This window comes from Heterocephalus glaber, unplaced genomic scaffold (assembly GCF_053883595.1).
Source record: "Heterocephalus glaber isolate CG9 unplaced genomic scaffold, H.glaber_assembly_v1.0 deba00001463, whole genome shotgun sequence".
Taxonomy (NCBI): Eukaryota; Metazoa; Chordata; class Mammalia; order Rodentia; family Bathyergidae; genus Heterocephalus; species Heterocephalus glaber.
Genome location: NW_028258310.1, coordinates 6,891,643 through 6,918,030, shown reverse-complemented (window position 1 = coordinate 6,918,030; position 26,388 = coordinate 6,891,643). Strand labels below are relative to the sequence as shown.

At 36.8% G+C, this 26,388-nt stretch overlaps 1 protein-coding gene across 1 annotated transcript in view; it reads left to right on the top strand.

Annotated features, from left to right (window-relative positions):
* Positions 1-26,388, top strand: part of Fbn2 (fibrillin 2) — a 247,670-nt gene that overhangs the window by 157,597 nt on the left and 63,685 nt on the right. The window contains exons 17-25 of the mRNA XM_004854441.4: positions 2,054-2,107; positions 3,719-3,844; positions 6,040-6,165; positions 11,038-11,157; positions 18,271-18,408; positions 18,951-19,001; positions 19,567-19,692; positions 22,814-23,041; positions 23,591-23,716. Coding sequence (XP_004854498.2) covers positions 2,054-2,107; positions 3,719-3,844; positions 6,040-6,165; positions 11,038-11,157; positions 18,271-18,408; positions 18,951-19,001; positions 19,567-19,692; positions 22,814-23,041; positions 23,591-23,716 — 1,095 coding nt within the window. The remainder of the gene's footprint in view (positions 1-2,053; positions 2,108-3,718; positions 3,845-6,039; positions 6,166-11,037; positions 11,158-18,270; positions 18,409-18,950; positions 19,002-19,566; positions 19,693-22,813; positions 23,042-23,590; positions 23,717-26,388) is intronic.

The following is a 26,388-nucleotide window of genomic DNA, read 5'->3' as shown; positions in this document are numbered from 1 at the left end:
TTTGATCCCCGGTACCAAAAAAAAAAATATATATATATATATAATTGCTACACATGAATATGTTAGCCTTGATTTCATTGATGTATAATGTCATTGTGATTAAAATTTACTTACCACTTTGAAGGTTATAAATGCACAAGAGCTTGATTTAATTTTTGAAATTTTGATGTGGTACAATCTTAGGCTGGGGTCTATCAGTAGCCCCAGACTCTTAACTTGGTAAGATTGACTTGTTCATTCATACTTTGACTCAGCCTCTCTTGAGTATAGGTATGTACAGTGGGGGACTGGTTCCAAAATACACACACTGTTTTTCCTTAAACTTGCAGATAGTTGAGAATACTTTCAGGCAAACATATAAATTACAGTTTAGTATGATTGGTGCCCTAAATGGCACATAAACAACTATCAGAGCACAAAGGTTTCCTGGAGCAGATGGGAAAGACTTCACAGAAGGGGCACATTTTGCTTGTTTTTGAGAAAAAAAAAGCAAATTAGAACTTTCCATGTGAGAGATGGAAGAAAAGTATTCCCACAAAGTTGATGGTTTGTAGTTCTGTTAAAAATCCTAAAATGGGTTTGTTCAAACCTTGACAGAATGACTTGATGCATCTTGAAGAATTACTAAGACCCTTTAAAAAATTAAAAGAAAGATCTTGGCCTAAACTAGCTCTAAACTAAATAGTACATATTACGACAAGGACTAAATTTGGTTCAAAACTAAATAACATGTTAACAAACAAATCTCAAAGCAGATCTGGATATAAATGAGAATGTAGGACATAATAAAGATAGTGTTTTAGGACTAGGGATATAGCTCAGTATAGAACGTTTGTTTGCCTGGCATGCTGGAAGCCCTGGGTTCCATCCCAAACAGAACATGCTCACACTTTCTCTCCCGCTCTCTCTCCCTCTCCCTCTCTCTCTCTCTCTCTCTCTCTCTCTGTCACACAGACACACACAGTTGCATATCAGATCAATAAACGAAAATTAACTAAGTAACGAATATTGTTGATAACTTTTGGGAAAAAAATAAGTTAGTTCCCTACATTAAACCTTAAAAATGATTTTATATGAAATATATAATTTTTTATTAGTTTGCAATGGGGAGGGTCTTTAAAAGCAGACCCCAAAAACTAAAATATACATGTAAATTGGAAAAAGTTTTTTCAACTATCATTGCTTAATGTGTAATGACATTTTGTTTATCAGATTGATAAAGTTATGGCCAGTTGATTTTTCTGAGTGATAGTGCAGGATATAAAAAGTGGGTACTCTCTTACACTGCTGATGGTAGGGCAGTCTGGGGACAAGGCAGAACACTACCAGAAGCCAGAAAAGAGACCTGGTGATAGAATTGAACTTCATGTTACTTACTATAGTACTCAAATTAGATAAACTTAACTTCGTCAGTAAGAAATTGGGTAAACAAGATACCTCTCCATAACTGAGAATGAAATATGAAGTGGCCTATTAAATGGTATATTGAGATCACATGCTAAGTACCAAGTGCCCAAGAGCCAAGCCTGCTCCCCAACTCTCAGTCTCTGTGACCTTTAGCAAGTTACTATGCTTCTCTGGGCCCAATTTTCTTTGTTGTAAGAGAGAGAAAACAATAGTGTTTGTGGTATTGGGATGATTGTTAGATGTAAAATGGTAGAACAATACCAAACACTCAGTAAATATGTTACCTAAATTTTGACTATCCTATACTTTATTATTGAGAGAAAACAGCAAAGGTAAAAGGCAATCTCTGTAATACATTTTGCATTTGGTTTTAAAAGTCTCCATATGTAGGATATATTGGTAACATTTATCAATACATTAATGATATTCAGAATGATGTTTACAAGTGATTTTTATTTACTTTTTTACACTTATCTGTGATTTGGGAATTCTTATTTATGTACTGGAAAATTGTATAATTTTTTTCATCATAAAAACTAATGCACACAAGTTTTTCCAAAGAATACTTTGTGAGTTATATAAATGATTTGTATATGAACCAGATATAATTTAGTTTTTCATTTTTGTATTTGTTTTTATCATACAGCTGAATTCCATGGCCTTTGTAGTAGTGGAGTAGGGATCACTGTGGATGGAAGAGGTAATTCTACTCAAAATGCAGTTTTACAATGATTGTATACCTTTATAGTTAAAATATGCTTTTCATATAATACGATGAAAATACACTAGTGAAAAAAATGAGATTATTAAATGGTATTTTCCACTTGACCACTTTTCATCTTGGATAAGTATTTACCCATTAAATATGCTTTGTTAAAAATGTCACTAACAGCTACACCCATAATTTTATGAATATGGTTGCTTAAGAAGAGGGTGTAGTTGGTTACTTTTAAGAGAATATTAAATAATGCTGTAAGGGTTAGACTAATATCTAACTTAAGGATATTTAATGTGAATCAAGTTCAGAATATACTGTCCTAAAATAATTGGACATCCTTTATGTCTAAGAAGAGTAAAATGTTTCTCTCCAACTACAGAAGTAAAATTCAGTAATTCCTTTTCTTCTTTTAGGCTTATGTTGTTTAACAGAATTCCAGTATAGAATCTTGAATCATGTACATGTTTATAACTTTAAAGCTCTTTATTTTAGTATATATGTAGATTAATTTGTGTTTTAAATAGAACTGTAAGATTTTGTTAACTTTACATATATATTCTGTGACTTTCATATTTGAGAAAACTTCAGACAAATTTTAGATAAATTTACAGTTATGTTGAATCTTCACATGAATATTGTGAAGTCAGATTAAAGATGCAAACTTTTAAAAGGATTTTTTCTCTAATGTAAAATGAAACAGCTGTACTTTCTACTATATTTAAGGAAGTTTTCCAGCTTCTCAAAAACAATAACCATCAAAATTTGATTGAGTGAAAAAAACTTGACTTTAGGTCTACTTTTTTTGTTTTAATTCTGAATGTGCCTCTTCAACAGAGCCTACTGCCTTTTGAAGGCTACTAAGCAGTTGCTTTTTTGGAGCAACTTGGTCCTCAGCTGCCCCCGCCCAAGGGTGACATAGAGTAGCAGTCATCTTTTTGGCTTGTTATAAAGCATCATGCTTTGCAGCATCCATGTTTAAAGCATCCTGTCCATTCATTTCAACTTAGCAACAATGAGAAGCACTTTTTATCCTATTACTTAGTTAACTGCAAAAAATGATAATAAAATAGAAGTAGTCTACCCCTTTGGGAACCATAAAATTACATAGGCCACCCTTATGTATCTCTCTTTTGTTTGTTTGTTTGTTTGTTTTGTATAGTACCGGGGATCAAACTTGGGACCTTGTGCTTGTGAGGCAGGCGGTGGAACCACTGAGCTAAATCCCCGGCCCTATGTATCTCTCTTTTAATTAAATAGCTATAATACCTATCAAGTTGAATTTTCCTTTGGATTTTGAGCCAAAAGCCTATAAATTTCTTTTATTAATTTTATCATAAATACAAACATATTGCATGGTTTAATTCTTTGAATTCCTGCCAGCTTCTTTCATTTTTCTTTTGACTTAACAATGATTTATCCTATATTCCTTAATGTTATTACTCCTTATTTATTTCCTTTTACTTTCTGAAAAGCAGGCAAATTGTAGCTTTGCAGAATTAAACATTTCATATACTGAATGATCTTTTTTAGACTTGCATTTATCAACGAACAATAAAATATCTGTAAATATTAAGTTCTCTACATTTAATACAGATATCAATGAGTGTGCTTTGGATCCTGATATATGTGCCAATGGAATTTGTGAAAACTTACGTGGCAGTTACCGTTGTAATTGCAACAGTGGCTATGAACCAGATGCCTCTGGAAGAAACTGCATTGGTAAGTTATATGCACACACATACACACACGCACGCACGCACACAAGCCCTTTATATAGTTTAACCCCATGGAGGAAAGAAGAAATAAAAATACAAATAAATGATTAAACTAAGCATCCTACAGTTTCTTGGTTTCTCATATTATACATGCACTGATATAAAAGTACATATCAGAATCAAGCCAGTGGGGTCAACATGGCAAGCCCCTGTCTCAATCAAATCAATTAATCAATCAACAAAAATATCAACATTGAACAAGTGCCACTGCCCAGTAATGAAGTTTATTTTGGCTCATGTTTCAGTGCGTAGTTGGTGGGCTCCCAGGCAGAATGGCATGGCACACGTGCGTGGTGAAAGTCAGACAGGAAGCAGAGAGTGAAGGGAGAAGTAGGGCAGCACAATTAGCTGTATATTCATTGGAGATGAGTACAGCACCCCCATGGTTCAGTTTCCTTCCCAAAGCCCTACCTGTGATGATGTCAGCCTTGGGAGGACATTTAGATATAAACCATACCAGAATGGTACCACCCAGAGATTACTGGAAATTTCTAAAAATGTCAATCCAAGCTAATTATTATACAATAGAAGCAAAGTCACTTCCTGATTTCAAGTGCATTTGAGAACTTGAGTACCCTACTGAAAACAGGAAGCTTCAGTGAGTGTTCATACATTGAACATGAGTTATGCAACAACCAAACTCTTTAGGTCTATACATAATTTTTGAAAAATTAAAACTTGAATTTGAAAATAAAAACAGAGCCAAATTCTAGTAATAGAGTGTTTTCATTTGGTAGAGTTCCAATAAGGAAGAGCCCAAAACTGTTGCTTAAAACAACAGAAATTTATTATCCCACAGATTGAGAGGCTAGCACGCTGAAGTAAAAGTGTCAGCGGGACCATGCTCTCTCAAGGCTGTAAGGGAGCGTCTTTTCTTTCCTCTCCCAGTTACTGATGCTTACCAACAGTTCCTGGCAGTCCTTGGCTTGCAGGAGCATCACCGTAGTCACAGGGCCATCCTCTCTGTGCGTCTTCTGGTCCTCTTCCCTCTGTGTATAGCTGTCTTATCTTTCCATCCACATTTAACCTTTATGCTGACACCAGACATATTGGATTACCAAATAGTTAACTTATTTTAACTTGGTTTCATCCATAGAAACCCTGATTTCAAGTAAGGTCACATACTAATATACTGGGGGTTAGGATTTCAACATAACCTTTGTGAAGGACACACTTGAATTCATAGCGTGAACAAGTGAGTAAAAATAAATCATGATGCAGTCACTTGATCAAACATTGTACAGTTACGGGAAGTTTTATAGGAATCCTTAAAATATATTGTAATTTTTAGAATAAAATTCAAGATTCAAATTTGGAACAAAACATCCAAAGGGAAAAAGATGGATATGATAAAATGTAAAAGATAATATCAGTGATGATGGAATTAGAGAAAAATGCTTTTTTATCTTATTTCCATACCTTCACAGTGTCAGGAAATTGCTTGATAAGACACAATTGTTATTTGAAAGACTAAAATTGTAACTTTAAATAAGAGAAACTTTTTACCCAAGCTACAGTTTTTGTTTCTATCATTAACTACATTTACAAAAATAAGAGTACAGAGATAAATGTAAAAATGTGAGCTTCTTTAAACTCAAGGATTAGATGATCTTCTCTAGGCTCTTCCGACTATTAAAGGAATATGCAAAATGCACCCTTAATTTTTTTTTAAGGACCAATTTTTTCTGAGGTGAAAATATAATGGAAAATTAATGAATACCTTTTAACTACGACTGAATAGATTCTCTTTATAATTTTAATTAGAAAAATACCACCTGCTATTTTTACTATGCATAAGTATATAGCCAAATTATTTCAACCTTTTAGTATATTTCATTGGTTCTTTAAAATATATCTAATATAATCTCATTGCAGGACCAAAAATAAGTGAAGGAGAACAAAATAATAATGAGCCCATCCCAACTGCTGTCTATTTTCCAGGGATTTCAAAAGTTCTTAAAAGTATCCACCAGTGTAAGAATATTCCACTTGAATGCTAAATATATTTTGCTAATGCTGTGGTAGAAAAAGACTAAGTCAGAGGGGTGAGGGAAGAAAAGAAATGAAATAAAATATTGTTGGTTGCTGTGACACACGTTTAACTGTAAGAATCTCCTGTCTTCCTTTGATTGCTTTCAGACATAGATGAGTGTTTAGTAAACAGATTGCTTTGCGATAACGGACTGTGCCGAAACACACCAGGAAGTTACAGCTGCACGTGCCCCCCTGGCTATGTCTTCCGGACTGAGACAGAGACCTGTGAAGGTAAGAACTATCCTCCTTTGAACAGGAAGTACCTAGAGATGCATAAATGTCAGTTACGGCAATGAAGCAATGCAGTCAAAAGAACATTGTGTAAATAGTATCTTTATTTTATAATCTATTGGCTAATCTAGCCGTTCAGAAATAGCATGCATCTATCCAGTTTACAAACACTGCTGGTTTTGTTGCACTCAGATACAATATCAACAAGCAGTGGAACAAACATTTTGAAATAAAAAGAAAAAACAGGAGTGGAAGGAGCCATATTGCTTACTTACTGAAATAAAATGTCAGGTTTTTGTTTGTTTACTTTGTTTTTCCCCTTTTAAAAACCACTGTAACACATTAACCTAGGAACCTAAATTGCAGTGACAAAATCAGTTCTTAGGCATTTTAGTTGTGAAATAAGTGATATCCAAAATAACTTGACCTAGAAAATATTTGGGGCCTAAGTAAAAATCATCACTCTAATGCAATTTATAGTCCAAGAAAATTGTCCTTTTCATTTGGTAGCCAAAAAAATTATAGTATACGCTTTCAGTACATAGTGAATATATTCATTGTGGGGTATAGCTACATATACATATTGCACCTTAATACTTTGTATTTCTCCTTCCCCTCCTCTCCCTCCCACACCATTTGGTAATTTAAGAAATATAATTTGGGTTTACAGGTCATCAACCAGTGTTGAAAAACATCTACCTTTTCCTTTAAGCACTTTTTCTACAGTGGAAGTCACTTGAATGAGTTAAATGCTTTGAGAATTCCTCATTTTCAGTGAAACACTGACTAAATGATGGTGGATTCTTTTATGTTTTTGTGTCTTGATCAAAGTATTATATATGTCGGAATAATCTATGGCATGACTACTGGTCATTGTCCTTATTTAAGTCTCCTGTGAGATTACAGAAGACTCCCATAACATTCTCAAATCCAGATCCAGTTACCACTTCCGTATAGTAATTTGTTTTTAAAGATTTTATCTTTAATTATTGTGGAATAACCTTCTCCTTATCTGTTAAAGTATTTGCTTCTTGATGATTCCTAGCCAAAGAAAACTGCAATGGCAGAATTATGCAAAAAAAATGTTTACATTCTCTCCTCATCTTCCTGTTTAACTTCAAAGCATTCTTGTGAATAGAAACAAGTTAGAACTGTAGAACAAGATCCCCAAAACACAGATGACTCCACTGAAGTCAATGAAATGCAATTACAAAGTGCAAGTCTAAGTTTGAATTGATTTGGAGGGACCACTGAAAAACAATAATTAGCCCAAAGAAAGAAAAAAACAGAAAAAGAAAACCCTAACATGAAACCGTTTTTCTAAACTTAGTTGTGGTAACCATTTCCCCTACTGTCCAGCAGCTTTGCAGAAACTCCTCTAAGAGGTCTGCTCATCAATTCCTAGTAGAAGTACTTGAAGATTCCTCTTCTTCATCAGTGAGCAAGGGGCTTCTAAGAGTTGGGGGTATCTATGGACTATTCAGTTTCTTTTTACTTTTTAATTTTTTTGTTTTTTATTTTATTGTTTTTAATTTTTTTTTTTTTGAAAAAAGGTCTCACTATGTAGTTCCGGCTGGTTTTGAACTCACTATTTACCCCAGCCTGGCCTCGAATTCACAATGATCCTCCTGCCTCAGCCTCCTTAGTGCTGGGATTACAGGCTTGTGCCACCACACCCAGCTCAGTTTCTCTTTTTAAATTAGCTCAGGCGTCTCAAACATGCTTGACTACAGACCCTCTTTTCTAGTTTCCACTCCCACTTCTAACACCCGTTATCTTTCCTTCTCTGAGAAAGGTACCTTGTGAAAGAAGTCATGTAGCTGTGTTTTGGAGGGATGGGAAATGGAATTTCTAAAGTTTTTGCTTTTTCCGACTTTCTGCATTTCCTTCCCAGTGCCCTTTATCCATTTTCTCTATTGTGTTTTGGAGGGTATGTGTCTGTTGACTCTCAGGAAAGAATGAAAGCCAGAGCAGCTTTGGATGTCATCTTGATTGAGCTAGAACTTTGTTGATTACAGTGGTGCCTCGCTTCACAAACTTAATTCTTTTCATGATGTTGGTCCAGAGTTCATTCCACAGTTCTGGTTGCAAATGGAGCAAATTCAGCGGCCAGAATCATGGAAAGAATTAAGTTCATGAACTGAGGCACCACTGTATTAGGACTGGTTTCGCCATCCACAGCGACAGCTGGTGCCATTGTCAGAGACAGAGGGGGAAGCTGAGTGGTGTCTGGTTCTGTGTGGTGTGGACCCTGGATTGTCAGTGATAGCTCATGGCATATTCCTTTCATTTTAATGAGTAAGATGAAGCTGAATGTACTGAGAGCCAAACTGCCAAAGAAGTAAAGTTAGAGACTCCCCTGCTTAATACCCTAATATTAAGTGATCATATAAATGTGTGGGCACATCAATAGCAAATCAGGCAACAGGGTTAGAAAGACTGACCTGTGTCTATTTGTTTAACCAGTCCTTGTTCTTGGTAGATCTGAGCCTTCTCTTTCACATAAAAGCTATTTTTATCTGTCATTCATAGGAAAGGAGTTCATGCTATATAAAGCAGAAAAGACAGAGATATTTTGGCTCCAACCTCATGACACTGGTAGAAATTAAGATTATTTATAATGGGAAACCTGTTATTTATAGTGGGAGACCTAGCCAAAGAACTTATTTCTGCACTTTTCATGCACCAGCATTTGCATTTTATTAAATGTTTCATAAATAATAGACCTGATGACCACTAATCTCTTTTTCTCTTAGGGCTCTCCCTTATTGCATGCATACAGTAAATTTGTTCACCTGAGTCTGTTCTCTTCATTCTGTTCTTTACCTAATTTCCCAGGGTTAAAGAATTATTAGCAGATCCACTGCACATTCTAGCTTTCTCTGAATATATTTGCCCTGCTACCTTTGTCATTGATATTTCTAATACACTATTTTAAATATGTAATAAGTGGCCTTCATAATAGAAGAAAGTTCCTCTATATTTCAGACTGAAGCTACAAAATCTTTATTTTATATTTTTAAACTCTGAGAGTCTGTGAAAGTTAAAATTTTACAGCAAGTACTGTGGTTTAGATTGTGTTTCCAGTGACATAACTAGTTAAATGTAAACCAGATGTGCTTTGAAGTTTATTTCCAGGAATGTACAGTGAACTGTTTCAATTCCTGGTTCCATGACATTTATAACATAAAAACATTGTATTTAAAGGAAAACTAAATAGTTGATATTTGTAGTTGTCATTGGGTATGTTTATAGTTTTTCAGTTCATCATGGCTTACTTTAAATAGTGATTTTTAAAATATGATATTGACATTTTTCTTTTTGGGTGACTTCACAAATGAAATTAATACATGAATTATATATGCTATATATTTAGATTAGTTGTATGGTTCCTTTTTCATTACTCTTTTTGTGTTTTATTTTTATGAAAGAATTTCAGTACCCTGAAATGTTTTCATTATAAATTTGTGCTGTATTTATGAAACCTTCTCTTCTATTTTCTTTTGAGAAAAATTCTTACTATAATTATCCCAAAGGTAGAATGTATTCATCTTTCCTCAATTTCTATTTCATTAATTGACCTAGAAACATACTTCTTTAGTAATTCTGCAAGAGCACTACCTCTTTTCTACGTTGATTTTTGAATTTGCATTTCAAGCATACCAACTTCAAAATCAACAGTGAGCCCAGCCTTTTCAAAATCACTGCCTTATATTAGACTTGATACATTCAAGTGTAAGCATGAGTCTTCTAGGTACTTATTCACATGCTTTTCTAAAATAGGAAAGTGTGTTACAATAAATTTTTAGAGGGAAAAGTATTCTGGTGCCCTGAGAAATCTTACAGTCCAACATAAGATATATTGAGGTCTGTTGACCTGTTTCAGATAATTAACTAAGTGGAAAAAGAAGTCTGTGTGCCACTTCTTTAAACTGAGGGGTCGGCTCAGTATACAGAAACTGTCTTTGATATTGTCTTTAGTACTTTAACTGAAGCGCGTATTTATTTTTCATTAACTCAAGTGTTAAACTGTTTAACTTTACAGGCTTGAGATTCTCTTTGGTCACCTCTGGAGAACATAGGCATAGTGTAATTCTATTTGCTTCTGAGTATCTACAGGAATTGTTTAAATTATGGGTATAGGATTTGATTAGGTCTTAAATCAAATTAATGACTTTAGAGCCCTATTGGATATAATTACTTGTGCTTTGTTGTGTTTTCCTAATATTTGGGGCGGGTTCTGGAAACTGAATCCAAGAGTTTGCACATGCTAAGCATGCTTTTACACTGAGTTATCCCCCCAGCTCCAGATTTCTTTTTTATTTTGCTAAAATTAATTGTGTTTAAAAACTCACCAGATTAAACACGTAAAAATGAAAGGCTGAAGAGGAAAATGGGTAGAAACTAGAGGAGAATTCTGTACTCAGCATGATAGCTTTTGTCCTTATTTCCTGATTCAGATCCAGGAGTTTGGAGTTAAAGCCAGCATTGTTATGCTTTGTCTTCAAAGTCTCATGGATGCATAAGTGACAGAAACAATAGAGCTTTGTACACAAGCACCTGTAATTACATCCTATTACTGGGGAAAAACTAATCCAGTTTATGTAGTTAGAGTAATGTATTAAAGGAGCACAAACTGAACCCTTTCCAGCCCAGACTATGGGCTGTTCCCCATAATCCTACCGAGTCCCCTGTCTTGTAGATGTGTAAAATGCATGTCTCCATTGCCCATTTGCTTTATGCCTTGTTAGATCCATATTAAAATTACAAGAGCCAAGTTTACCAGACATTCTGGCATAGCATAGCTTGTTGAAATAATATTTTCCAGAAACACATGGTGGTTCTAACAGAATCTTTCCTTCTGGATTGCAGATATAAATGAATGTGAAAGCAACCCGTGTGTCAACGGGGCTTGCAGGAACAACCTTGGATCTTTCAATTGTGAATGTTCACCTGGCAGCAAGCTCAGCTCCACAGGATTGATCTGTATCGGTAAGAGTCACACATGGTGCCAATGTTTAGTTTTACCACAAAGATAAGCACACACCTCAGGCCTTGCCTTGGACAAAAACAGAACAGGGTAGTAATGAAGCTTAATAACATAAACTAGGCAGCTTTTTCATTTTGTTTTTAGATTCTAGAAAGTATTCCTTTTGTGCAAGTAGATAAATTATGTTATAACTTACAAGCATTGCCATACCATGCACATATGTGTATTCTTTAGCCTAAAAATGCCTTAGGCATCAATACAATCAAATCTCTGCTGTCTATGTTTTATAAACAACCTTCTATCATAAAAATGTGTTGGAATTTGGATTCGAATTTGAAGATTTTAAACTTTAAACACGGAGAGGGAATGTACTTTTTCCTTTCTCACATCAATCATAAATTTATGGGCTCCAAGAAAAAGAAGACAAGCATTTTCTTGCTTTGAGAAATCCCTGAAAAAGATTCCAAAACTTCTAAACTAACATCTTTTCATGTGGCTTAAAGCATTTAAGGTCAGTTCCTGATAATGACATAGGATGTATGTAAAACAAGGTACTCTAATCTGTCACTAAGTAAAAATTCAACTTTCCTGGTGATTTTTCCAGGCTTCTGCTGTCACTGGCTCCATTCACTAGGCCAACCACAGTTCATTTCATTTTCTTGTACCCACCTTCAAATTGAACTAAATACATATTCCAAATGTGAAGATACTTCAATTTTACAAAGTGGTAAATAAATTTATTTTTTGTCAATTTGTTATTTGGCCAAAATGAATTTTTAACATCATATCTGTGACCTATAGTAGTACTTTCAGCATTGTCTCTGTTGTTAACCTCATGTAGTTGGATGCTGGAGTACCTGAATGTTATAGGACTAGAAGTGACTAAATCCAAAATTATCCAAAAAAACTGTTGACGATATGATACTTTACATAGAAGACCCAAAAGACTCCGCCAAAAGACTTCTAGACTTAATTGACAGATTCAGTAGGGTAGCTGGATACAAGGTGAACACTCAAAAAACAATAGCCTTCTTGTACACAAATAACAGACTCACTGAGAGAGAAATTAGAGAAGCAATTCCTTTTACAATAGCATCCAAAAAATGAAATGTCTAGGAATCAATCTTAACAAAGGAACAACAGACCTCTACCACAGAAAATTACAGCACCCTGAAAACAGAGATTGAAGAGGATATAAGAAAATGGAAAGACATTCCTTGTTCCTGGGTAGGAAGTATCAATATAGTGAAAATGGCCATACTTCCAAAATTGCTATATAGATTTAATGCAATGCCAATTGAAATTCCAACAATATATTTCACAGAACTAGAGAAAACAATCCAAAAATTCATTTGGAATCAGAAGAGACCTAGAATAGCAAAAGCAATTCTAGGCAACAGACATGGCAGGGGGCATCACAATCCCCAACTTGAAACTATACTACAAAGCTACTGTGATAAAAACAGCATGGTACTGGCAAAGAAACATAGCCTAGGATCAGTGGAATAGATTAGAAGACCCAGAAATAACTCCAAAATACTCAGCCACCTCATCTTTGACAAAGGAACCAACTACCCTCACTGGCGGAAAGATAGCCTCTTTAATAAATGGTGTTGGAAAAAACTGGATTTCAACCTGCCAAAGATTAAAACTAGACCCATACCTATCACTATACACTAAACTACGATTGAAGTGGATTAAAGATCTAAACATTAAAACAGAAACACTAACCTTACCGGAAGATAAGTTAGGTAGAACTCTTGAAGACATTGGCATAGGAAAAAACTTTATGAACAAAACCTCAGTAGTACGGGAACTAGCACAAAGAATCAACAACTGGGATCTCATCTTATTAAAAATCTTCTTCACTGCAAAAGCTAAGAGACAACCTACAATGTGGCAAAAAATTGTTAGCAGCTGTACCTCAGACAAAGGACTACTATCCAGAATATATAAAGAACTGAAAAAAATCAGACCCCCCCCCAAATTCAAAGACCCAATTCGAAAATGGGCATCTGAAATGAACAGACATTTCTCAGACAAAGAAGTAACAGCAGCAAATAAGCATATGATAAAAGGTTCAACACCACTGGTCATTCGAGAGATGCAGATGAAAACAACACTGAGATTCCACCTCACCCCAGAAAGAATGGCTGCTATCAAGAACCAATTACAAATGCTGGCAGGGGTGTGGGGAGAAAGGAGCCCTTCTCCTTTGTTGGTGGGAGTGTAGACTGGTACAACCTCTGTGGAAATCAGTATGGAGATACCTCAAAGAACTAGGACTAGAGGTCCCATTTGACTCAGCTATTCCCCTGCTGGGGATCTTCCCCAAAGAACTGAAAGAATCATACCACAGTGATATACGCTCACCCATGTTTATAGCGGCACAATTTGTAATAGCTAAAGCTTGGAAACAGCCCAAGTGCCCATCAACTGGAAACTGGATAAAGAAGATGTGTTTTTTTTATAAAATGGTGTACTACTCAGCCATAAAGAACAAGAAACTAGAGACATTTTTAGATGAATGGATGCATATTGAGGCCATACTCTTAAGTGAAATAAATAGGACAAACGTGGAAATATGGAATAGTTTCTCTGGTGTGAGAAACTGAAAGTGTAAAAAAGGATTGAAATGATTAAAACAAATAATTGATAATTTGAAATAGGAAGAAAAGGTCCAAAAGGGTAGGGGAAATGGGAGGGGAAGGGGAAAGGAAAGAAGGGAAGGAAAACTTTTGAGAAAAAGAAAAAAATGGAAACAAAGTCTTTGTAAATAGGGAAGGGTGGAGGGGGTGAAGGGCACACAGGTAATGGGGGAAAAAATAAGAACCAAGATACAGCATATACAGGTACAAGCACCCAATGATAAATGTAAATGTATTGTATACCTAAAATGTACCAATGAAAGAATTTAAGCAAAAAAAAACAAAAACAAAAACCTCTCTTTGGAAACTCAAGCTTTTCAGTCCTTGGTGAGGTACAGCTGCTGCACTCTGAGCCTGGCAGACCCTGCCATCTGCCTGTGGTGTTGCTTTCCTATAGAATTCTGGGTAGTGGGGGAAGGGAGCAGGTTGGGATAAGACAGAAATATTTCCAACTGAGAGTCATTTTATTATGCAAAGGAAATGAACTCAGCATTAGTCAATTAATGTTTCAGAAAACTAAATCTGTACGCCACTTGAGCATCAAAGACATCTTAGTTTTTTCTTCATCATACAGACTTCTATTATTTTGGCCTTTTGTCCTCATAGTTATTAATGAAACAAAGACTTTTTATCCCCAAGTCATTATGTCATTCTACCAATTGCCAACAACTAAACACCAACATATTTTTCCCAGCCAGTGTGTTCTGTGTTTCCATTTATGATGATCAAATTTGAATATTTCAGCCTAGAACCACTCAGGAAGAAATTTACCTAATGTTTTTAAATTTGGGGCATGATTTTTTTCTACCTCTTTCATTTACAAGATAATTCTAGCAGAAAAAAAAAAGAAATAGAAGATAATAAAATATACTCAGGAAAAATTATGAATTATTTTTTTAGGACTGTCAATGGTTCTATTCAGTGATTAGGTTGCAGCCTTCTTTTCCATTGGAATCCAGATCTCAAAATTTTGAAAGAAGTAAAAATTATTCTGTGAAGTACTTGAAAAGACTATTGCATTGGGGTTGATGACATTAAATACAGTAGAACAAGAAATGTGATTAATCCTTCCTGCATACATGGTTTGGTGTAATGCATGCAGATGTCCCTCTTCTTTGGCATGGGCTGTACTCTGTCCTCTCCTTGCACAGCAGTGACAGGACAGTGACATCCTTACTGTCAAGTCTCATAGTCTGTTCTCCTCATCCCAGACAATCGGTAATGTTTGGCACAGCTCATCACTCTCTCCATCTCAAGAGGTTTTTATTTTTGGCCTCCCAAGCACAACTGTCTTCTTATCCCTTCACTTTTCTGGCCCATTTTTTCCATTTCTTTGCTAAGTCTTCTTTATCCTTCTGCCGTCTGACCTGAGTAGTGGAGATTTCCCACCAGTCGTAGTGGATTTCTTTGTTTCTCTGTGTACACTCATACTTAGATGGCCTTCTACATCGACTCTCAGACTGATTGCTCCACCTGAAATCTCTGCACTCCTCCTGACTTGTGTTTTCAACTGTCCACAGTTATCTCCACTGGCTGTCTCACTGGCATCTCAAACATAACATGTCTAAAACCAAAGTCCTGTCTTCTGGCTTGAATCTATGTTTCACAGAAACACTTCCATCTTGGCAAATGGCAACTCCATTCTTCTAATTGCCACCCTCAGATCCTTGGCATCAGCCTTGATGCCTTCTTCTCAAACTGCACATGAAATTCATCAGTTGTTCTCAATATTTGTCATATTTCAGCCATTCATCACCACCACCAGGAACATACAGGTCACCATTATTTTTCTTCTCTCGATTATTACTATGGCTCTACCTTACCTCCCCCCACCAATACTTGCAACCCTGCAGTCTGCTACCCTGAGTGTCTTTTGCACATAGTTCAGGTAATCCTTTCTAAACATAAGTCAGCACATGTCATTGCTTGTCTGGAAGCCCTGACTCTAAAAACCTTTGCTTTTCTATTCACTTAGAGAGAGCCGGAGTCCCTGCCAAAGCCTCTGTCGCTCTAGTGATCGCACTCCTGCTGTGTGAGTTTCACTGATCTGCCTCTCACCTCCTCTGTAAAGGTCACATTGGCTTACTTCTTGCTCATACATATCAAGCATGTACTCATCTAAAGTCCCCTGGATTTGCTGTCTGTAGCTGGAACAACACTCAGTCAGATTTCCACATTTTGTTCTCTTTATGTTTCTGATCATATGTTACATTGTAAGTCAGGACTTCTCTGAACATCCTAGATGAAGTAATGGTCTCTCTCCCCTTTCTACTTTCAAATTGCTTAACCTGCTTTATTTTCTTGGAGTTCTTAACCAACCCTTGACCATATATCTAGTTCCATATTGTTGGCATATGTGTGTACACACAATGAGAGAGAGAGAGAGAGAGAGAGAGGAAGAGAGACAGAGACGGAGAGACAGACGGAGAGACAGAGAGAGACAGAGAACACTGTCAGTTGGTTTGTAACCTTTAAATATTGATGCAACCTAAAGAAGCATGGTGTTACAGAGTGAAGGTCTGAAATCAGACTTTCCAGTTTCAATCTTGATGCTGACACTATACTACTAGCTGAGTGATCTTGGGTAAATTAACTGACTTCTCTGTGCCCCTGTTTTCTCATTTGCAAATTCTTCCTACTTTGAAAATTGGTTTTAATGAATAAATAAATAAAATAGTGCCTACCAGTAGCTCAGGCAGGATTACCAGTTCCCATTACAGTTTCTCTTACTTGAAATGCCTACAGCTAAGGTGATAAATTAGTAATTAGTTTCGGTTACTGAAAGACTGTTTAAATTCACAGTAGTCCTGCAGAAGTGTTTCCTCTGTTTCCAGAATAAATTGGTATGAGCCTGTGAAGAGCCCAACACAAACAAATACTGAGGAGTGAAAAATACTTTTTCACTTGTGTAGTTTTACGCAATGTGAACATTACAGTCAGAGAGAAAAAAGTGTAGTGACTATACAACACTTTTCACACTCTTGCCTCATAACTTTTTGCACCCAGTCAAGGAAAGAACTGTTTTGTTTTAATGTCTATCCCCGAGAGATTGAGCCATGGAAACTTTCTCTTACCTGCTGCTGTGTTCCACAGGAAGCAGGCACCACATTCCCATCAGCCACCTGCCTATCACAGTTCCATTTTTTAATGGGGGGGGGTGTTGGATGTCTTTATTGTTGAATTTGGAAGTAAAACTTGATCTGCACGTATTATTAAGAAAGTGTTAAAATAAATGCCATAAGAGCACATTTTATTTTTTCCAAGTCTGTGCTGTAAATATGATTAAGATTTTATTAAAATGTTTTATACATCACCTCCATCAGAATCACCTGCATAATCTGTCAAACTGCAGATTTGGTTTGTATAGTTGGGAAACTTATAAATCTACACTGTGTAACAAGAGCCCTACTGAGAGCCACAATTCTACAAAGAAAGTTTCATAAATAATTTGTATAACTAGTTAGTATTTGATATGGTATATCACCTTTGGGTTCCTGTATGTGTGTATGTGTGTGCGTGTGCGTGTACACAACAGTGAGAGAGAAATCTAAATCAGTTAACAGGTATTTATTTGTTCATTTGAAACATTATGGCAACAAAAACTTTACTAACTACTCGTTATTCCCTTTAATATACATGGAATAAAATTACAAAGTACGCAGTATTTTACTCTGCTGTTCAAAAGAAGGAACTTAAATTTTACCTGGATATATCTAAAGAGTGAGGAGTGATTATCTCTAGGTAGATTACAGGTGATTTTTTATATCTTCTTATACATGCATATTTTCTCAAATAATTTACCCACAAGCATAACTTTTTGAATTAGATATATATATATATATATATATATATATATATATATATATATATGCATGCATAGGGAAATCCCTGAGAGACAACACAGCACATATTAGCCCCGGGGATGTCTTTGTGCTAGATTTATAGGCCATGTTTATTATCTTTTTTTTAAGAGTTTTTTCTTTCAAATTATTTGTCAAATACTTATTGTCAGTTGGAGAAATACTGGTTACTCTGTAACAACATAAATTGTGTAGGTTTATTAATGGGAAATTTTGTGGGAGATGAGATTGGCTTTTTAATATAATCTTAAATATCAAGGATTTGTCAAATTTTATGAATATTTTTCACAAAAGTAGTATTGCTATTATGGCAATGCACTGTTTCTAAGTATAATATCTTGGACAACAGTGACTTCTCTATAGAATATCAGTAGATATAACTGAATTAATTATCAAGTTATGAGATATATGGAGTATAATATTTGATGTACATGTATATAAATACCTCCTTCATATGTATGTACATGTGTGTTCAAGGGACATGCTATTAAAGGTTTTTAATTCTCTTGTGTTTTTTTAATACTATAAGAGATGCCTTTGGTGTACACAGAGGAACTATGTTTTCTTCAGAGGTGCATGCCCTCCAACCTTTCCAATTCCTTTTCAGACAGCCTGAAAGGGACATGTTGGCTCAACATCCAGGACAACCGATGTGAGGTGAATATTAATGGAGCCACCCTGAAATCCGAATGCTGTGCCACCCTGGGAGCTGCCTGGGGGAGCCCTTGTGAGCGCTGTGAGCTAGGTAGGAGCAAGACTGAGGGCTTCGGGGCTTCTCCTTGCTGGGCCTCTGCCTCAACTAGGACACCTTTCTCACTGTGTTCTTCCGTAGTGAACAGCACCATAAGATCATATACCCTCCTGAACTGTTGTCTTTCCTGGATAAATTCACTCACATTCTGCGGTTTATATATGGTTTTCCCTCTTACTATAAGCAGACCTGAATATTTCAGAAAAGTGAGGAAATTAATTAGAATCTAATGCTTAGTTGTGGGTATCCTCCGGTCCCCTCGTTTGTGTGTCTCAATAAGACATCATAACTCTTCTCTTTGCGACTTGTAATTCACTTGACAATAGGAGAGCAAAATAGGAAATCTCTGTTTGGGGCAATATCAGTGGAGTTATTCAGCACAGCAAGTCTTGTGCTTAACTGAAGAAGGAACAGCGAGGGCCCTCAGTCTCCACAACCCTGCCTTCCATTTAAAATTCTATTACACTGTTTCTTGAACTTGAGACAGTTTATGTTCTTTCATAATGAAGTAAACACCTGTCCTGTTGTCCTTACAGATACAGCTTGCCCACGAGGATTTGCCAGGATTAAAGGTGTTACTTGTGAAGGTATGTTCTTAGATGATGATATAAGTCCTTTTTTTTTTTTGGTACCAGGGATCGAACTCGGAACCTTGCACTTCCAAGGCAGGTGCTGGAACCACTGAACTAAATCCCCAGCCCTGATGATAGAAATCTTTACAGTAGTACATAAAATTAACATTTACTCCCAAGCTTTGGAGACATTTAGCATTTTCAAAAACCTTGGAATTTCGGTTAAAATACTCGGCAAAATCAACAGATGCTTTAGCGTTACTCCAGGAAACAATTGAGTTTCCCATTTCTCTTCTTTGTGCAGTTGGGTAAGTTTCATAAGGACATTGCCAGCCTTCAAGGCACAGAACAGCTGTCAGGGAGCTTGTCTGGGCTGATTTTTATGGATGAGCAAGGCTATGGTCGTTTTCACAGCTGGTGACTTAGGAACGCTGGTGGCTGGGTTGTGGAATATTTTTGCTTAACTAAAGTAATAATCCACATTGTATTGTAAGTTGAATGCGTTATACGGGAAGTGAGACCACACCTGTTTTTTTATTTGTGACATCTTTATCCCTCTGCTTGCTCCATTTCTCTGCAGACGTTAATGAGTGTGAGGTGTTCCCTGGCGTTTGTCCAAATGGTCGCTGTGTCAATAGCAAAGGATCTTTTCATTGTGAGTGCCCTGAAGGCCTTACATTGGATGGAACTGGCCGTGTATGTTTGGGTAAGATTTATGCCCTCATGTATTTTATGCTTGAAACCAGCCATGAATTTTCTTCCTTTGGGCAGTGGCCATTCCAAAACCACTGGATCTGTACTTGGGAATACTTGCTTCAAATAAGATATTTAGGGGAAAATTACTCCAGGATATTTTAAAAGTGAATTTATTTAAGTAAAAGTTTCTGCCTAATATGGAAAGTTGGTACTGCTCAAAAAACTACCTTTCAAGTTTCACTTTCTTTAAACAGATACTTTAGGCAAGCTCAATATTTTATACTGAGTTAATTGAATAAGAGAACTGCATATTTTGAACACAGAAGAAAAAATGGAAATGAGTATTTGAAAAGAGCATTTGCCAATTCATTCTAGCTGTGTGCCCTTTAGACAGCAGGCAGTCACTAACAAAGTTATGCTGTCTCATTTGGAAACAGTGACCAATTCTGGTCCTTCCTTTACTGCTTTAGAGTTTAAATTTTCTTTATCTTATTTTCTAAATATCTAAAATGAATCTGTTTTATCAAAACTATATTATTAGCATGGAGATTTGGCCTTATTCTTTATCTGTATCATTTTTGACTCATCTTGAGCTTCATGATGAAACAACGTTTTTCATTTACTTAAAGAGATTTTTTTCCCTATAAGTTATGGAATGGTAAATATTTAGTCTGAGAAACATCATGAAATTTAAGAGTATCATAGGCAGAATATAAGCAGTGGTAGAGCTGTATGCAATAATTTTTATGGATTTAAATGTATCAGTGAATTTTAATTAGCAGTAAAAAAACACATTTGTAATATTATAAAGTTTAGCTACTGTAATTAACCCAGATTTCATTTTAAATTTATTTTCCACAACATATTTAAATTTGGATCGAAAGCATGACTAAATTCATTTAGAAAGCATAATATCCAAAGTATAAAAATAAAAATTCTTTTTAGATTTTAAATATTTTTAAATTAGCCTAAAATCAACTGCAATGTTTAGAAATAAATATCTTTTGAAAATGACAAAATAATAGTATTGGTATGGTTACATAACTGATGATAACAAGTTGCCATTAGTAACCAAAGGACACAGTATATGAAGATGTAACATTGATTGTAAACTATCATCCAGCAAAATCAAAGCCTTTGTCGTATTTTAAACAGTATATTGGATTCTTCATCCTTGTACTGAAATATTTTTGACAGTGCTTGAGTTAAAGTACAGTGACTTATTCTGACTGGGGATGTGAGGAAGTTTTAAGAAGAAATGGAGCCAGGTGTGATGGCACACACCTGTAATCCCAGCACTCTGGGAGGCTGAGGCAGGAGGACAGAGAGTTCAAGCCCAGCATGGGGAACTTAGCAACATGGATCCCCTAAAGGAGACTGGGATATGAAAATGTAAATTATTCCAGGAAATAAATCAGTGGCAAATTGCTTTCATAAGACAACACAGGGATGTCAAAGTCTCATGCTTCCGGGAGGCAGGAGGTAACATAATGAGAGAAGTGACAAGAAGCAGTAGAGACTCTGGCACACCGCGGAGCATATGTACCATGCAGAGGTTTCCAATCTGTGTTTTAATTTCTGTGCAAATCAGTCAAAACATTTAGAGAACTTAAATGGCCCATGTGCTGGTTGTTTTGATCCTGGTTTAATCCTGATGTCAATATTGATAGGAGTCTCTGTAGTAAACACATAGTATTACATTCTTAGGCTATTATAACTTTTTACAAACTTAATTCAAATACCTTTCCCCCAGACCCAGTTTATCCCAGAATGACTTCTTAAATGAATTATTTCAGCAAGCTTATAAACAGTGTGACTCGAGCCAGTGCTCCTAGGCTACCTACACTGACGTAAAACTTCCCCATGTGTGAAGATCCTTACTTCCCTAGTGACAGTGTTGGATGGAGCTGGCTGTGTCTTAGACCAGCCCTGGGAGCATTGTGGTAACACAACCTACTGGATTGTTGTCATGCTTCACACTGGCTGCAAGTGTCAGTTTGCATTGGTATTAATGTAGAGACATAAAGCAGAATTACCTCCTATGAATAGTTATATGCGGTCTACCAAGTTAAAATGAAAATTTACCAAAATGAATTTTTTCTTTAAAACTGGGGCTTTTTAATTACAATACTTAGAAAAGTATATAACCAGGTTAAAGACAGTTGCTAAAGTAGATATTTCCTTTAGTTGAGCACTTGAAAGAATCTTTATTGGCAGTAATTAAAATAGTAAATATATTAATTTGTTTGTGTTGATATTTCCATCGGGACCACTTTCCCTCTGCCAAATAGTTTTCAGGTTCAGAAAAGGATTTAATGTCTAGAAATAATCTTATGAAATAAATCATGTTATCTAATTAAGAAAATACTTTTTGGAACTCATCTGTATTTGTTTGTAGTTTGACCGCCAACTCTGTTGGCTAAACATACTGTTCACAGATCATACTGATTTATCCCATTCTCTGCCTATTTGTTGATATTCTCTTGTCCTGACAGGGACAGGCTAAGCATTAAAATAAATGCTGGTATATTTTGAAATGGAAGGGAAATGTGACATTTCAACAAAAGATTTGGCCTCTTAATAGAGAATATTTACATAATCTAGAACAAAAACCATGATGCACTAAGTAAATTTGTCAGGGAAACTAAAACTTTAAATTCAATAATAACATATTTTCTTTTGTAAAGCAATTTTAATAGTTGCAGCAAATTGGCAAATAGATTGCAGCTGATCATTTGCCATTTGTGACTAGAATCTAGCAGAATGCGTCACAAGCTGCTTTAAGCAATTCAGTGCACAAGAAGAGCCTTGTCATTAAAATTATTTCATTCTTCCTAATGTGAGCCATACAAAAAAAGGAATCATAGGTGATGATGCGAAAGAGTCGTGTCACAAGGAGAAGTTTCTCCCTCAAGGATACTTGTGAGAAAACTGACAGGGAACCAGCTTTTTACTGTTCTAAAATGATTATTTTTGTGGGGGGACCATTCCAGGAGTCTGGGATTCTTCGTCTCACCCCCAGCATATCTCCAGGGCACAGCATCAGGCCCGGGGTCCAGCCGGCACCCAGTAAGTGAATGCTCAGTAATTGTTTCCACTCACTCTGGGCCTATGATTCATTCTTGGTGTAGACATTCGAATGGAGCAGTGCTACCTCAAGTGGGATGAAGATGAGTGTGTCCACCCTGTTCCCGGAAAGTTCCGAATGGATGCCTGCTGCTGTGCCGTTGGGGCAGCTTGGGGCACCGAGTGTGAAGAATGCCCCAAACCTGGCACCAAGGAGTATGAGACACTGTGCCCTCGGGGGCCTGGCTTCGCCAACAGAGGGGACATTCTCACTGGACGGCCATTTTACAAAGGTAACTGCCAGCAGTGCCAAGTCCTCTGCACCAGCAGAACACCCTTTGCATTCCCTGATGAGTGTTTTCTTTAAACGTATGAGTTCTCCTGTATTTGAATATCATTGTAGTTTTTACCCTTGCATTGTTCTTCTTTGAATGGTTTTAATTTTTGTATGTGTGTGTGTTTGATAATAAAGTTATTTTTAAAAAACATGATTTTTTGTCAACCTTATGGCCCAGGAGTATAAATTACCTGTATAAAATGGTGTTGAAGTGAAGCTAGAAAACTGACCACTAATTACCATTCTCACTTCCTTCTGCTATCCCTCTGCTTTCCTTCCCATAGCCTGAAAAGTAGCAAAACAATCTCTGGCTCTCCTTATTTGTGTAAAAAATAATCTTTTTGGTAATGGAAATTTTTCATATGGTATCAGTGTGATCACCAAAAAAATTGATACCTCTCATTTTTGCTTGAATACATTAATATTTCCCATCACGATAGATTTTTAACTTAAAGTGATAGACCCACTCATGTATATCAACATTCCTGCTTTGTTCTGCTTTTAGATATCAATGAATGCAAAGCCTTTCCTGGGATGTGTACCTATGGGAAGTGCAGAAACACCATTGGAAGTTTCAAGTGCCGGTGCAATAGTGGCTTTGCTCTGGACATGGAGGAAAGAAACTGTACAGGTAAGAGTGTTCTTTTGTTTCACTTAGTAATCCCTGGCCCTCTTTCTTTTGCTGTGTTTGAAAAAAATACTGCCTTTGAATACCCATATTCTCAATGAGAACAGGTAACTTTATTTTTCTTTTCCCAACATTTAAACTAATTCTCCAAATACACTTGTAAGAGAATTTCAGAATAGCACACAACTATTTGTTTTATGTACCAGAATGGCATAAAAATGATTTTGAAAATACACGAGGAGGAAGGAGTATAGCCATTAAATCTCCAACAATTACAGTAATACCTTGGCTCACAAACAGTTCAGTTCATAAACAGAAGTGGTGGGCAAAATTTTACTTCAGTTCACAAGCTCTACATGGGATAATGAACAGGACCGCAGCCATCTTCCCCAGAATCGTGGGATGAATTAAGTTCATGAACCAAGGTACCACTGTATATACACCTGCTATGAAAAATGTATGCTATTAAAAATTTTAAATTTTGTACAGTGAAGTTATGATTTACTTTCTTCACCTATGAAAAGTACTCTTAATGACTAGGCTTCAGGCACCATCTATAAACATGTCTATAACATTCTCTTTAGTTAAAAGATTCTAAATTTCCTATTTGATAGTATAACAAATTATCCTAAACATGTGAACTATCTTCCCAAGATGTTATTTTTAGAGCTTTGTTTGGAACTTTCCCTGTTCTCGCATTCTCCAAACTGCCCCTGCATGATTTCTGTTGAAATGTCTCTCTTGGTCCCTTCCTAGGCTTCCCCAGCCCAGGTGACTGCAGACTATTTCATAGCTGTCCATCTGGTCCTCTCAGGTTCTGCCACCTGCCCCGTGTGCTCATCCCCCACACCAGTTGCCAACCTCTAATCCTCCCACCATAGAGTTCTCCACTCTGGGCTGCCAGACTCTCCAGGAGAACGTGAAGAGAGCTGCTGAGATTTCTCCTGTCACCTTCAGCCAAGCCCTTGCAAAACCAGCAGCCACTTAGCAAACTCCCATTTACCTCTTTACGACACTTTCTGAATTTCTCTTGACACTTCTGAACTCTCCCAACCTTCACACCTCTCGTAGCCTTCTCTGTTTTCTTTCTTCTTTATTGAGAACAAGTGTGTGTGCTCGCTAGTCTTCCACTCACATAGCCTCCTGAAAATCTTCTCTGCTTCAGGGAAGAGAGAATATACGATCTCTTCCTCGATTTGTAGTCAAGTCCTGTACCCGACCTTTGCTGCTTCTGCTCCAGGCTGTGTCTCTAGGATTCACGCCACTCTCCAACATCTCCCCTCTTCACTGCTTCCTATTGCTCGACCTGTAAACAAGTTGAAGATGTCTTGTCTCTTTATTTTTCCTCTATCTACCATCCTATTTTTCTACTTTTACCTCTCACTCCTCTCCTGTAACCAGCCATTTGTTTTACAGTTTTGACTCTCACTGCCCCTGGTTCACACAGATGCTCTTGCAGAATACTTTTGTCTTTTGATGCAATTTCTCCATGACTTCTCTGCTGGAGCTGCCCAGAGAAGAGTGATTGTGGAGAAAGGTCCTCTCCGCTGAGGAATAACCTGAAGAGAGTTGACCTCTGAGGGCTTTCTGCCAACAACACTCCCTAAAGCCGAGGGGAAGGGAAGTAGGTCCTTCCTTCCCGAAGGGGGACTTCGGTGACATAGCACAGTGTATACTGTATCACACACACACTCTAAGGTCTTCCAACCTATTTATTGGCTTTCCACAGTCAAGTCCTTCATTTCCAAACCTCCCAGTTTATCATCCTCAAGCAGCACTTACGTTTCGTAACTTCCCACAGAACTGCTTCCACTGACTCAGGCAATCTTAGACCTACAGAGAGCTGCTTAGGGTTCTGCCAGTTCCGGCTCCAATTCTTTTGGGGTTTTTTGGAATGAAATTGGCCAAGTCATTTAGTATTTCATACAGTCTCCTTCAGCTGAAGAACTGAGAAAATTTGTTGACAGCCTTGCTTTGTTTTGAGATATGCAGTAAGTCCTTAATTTATGAACACCCGAGTTGCAAACTTTCACAGGTGTATAAGATTCACTTTGTCAGATTATAAACGAATCTGACTTACAAATGCTCTCCGAGAACGGAACTCATTCATAAGTCAGGGACTTACTGACTTATGTGAAATTCCATGGAAAACTGCTGGCCCCCATTCTTCACAGCACGTGAGTATAGTTGTCTCCCCGCGTCTGGTGCCCTCAGTCATCCTGGCCATCCAGTCTGTGCTGTTTATAATCAGCCTCTCAGGAACAGCTCTACAACTTATAGTCCCCTGAGGTGCATTATTGCCATTCACCTCTGCCTTTGTCTCCTGACTCTCTATTCAGCAACTTTAAAGTCAGAATTTCTCTGTGCCCTCCAAGGACTCGTTTGGAAGCCAGCTCCTCCACAGTGCCAACTCTCAGCAGAAAGTCGCTAACACATATGCAGCACTTCCTATAAGACAGGCACTCTTCTTGGCACTTAGCAAACATGCATTTCCTTAATTTTGAAGGTGGGTTCTACACCTTATCTTGCTGCATGGGTAAGAAGACTGGAGCACAGAGACGTTAAATGATTTCCTAGACTGTAAAAGCAGATAAAAGGCAGGATTCATGGCCAAACAGATAGCTGCAGAGTTCACACTCTTCACTGTCGGGCTCCCACCATGTCAGATTAGCTAA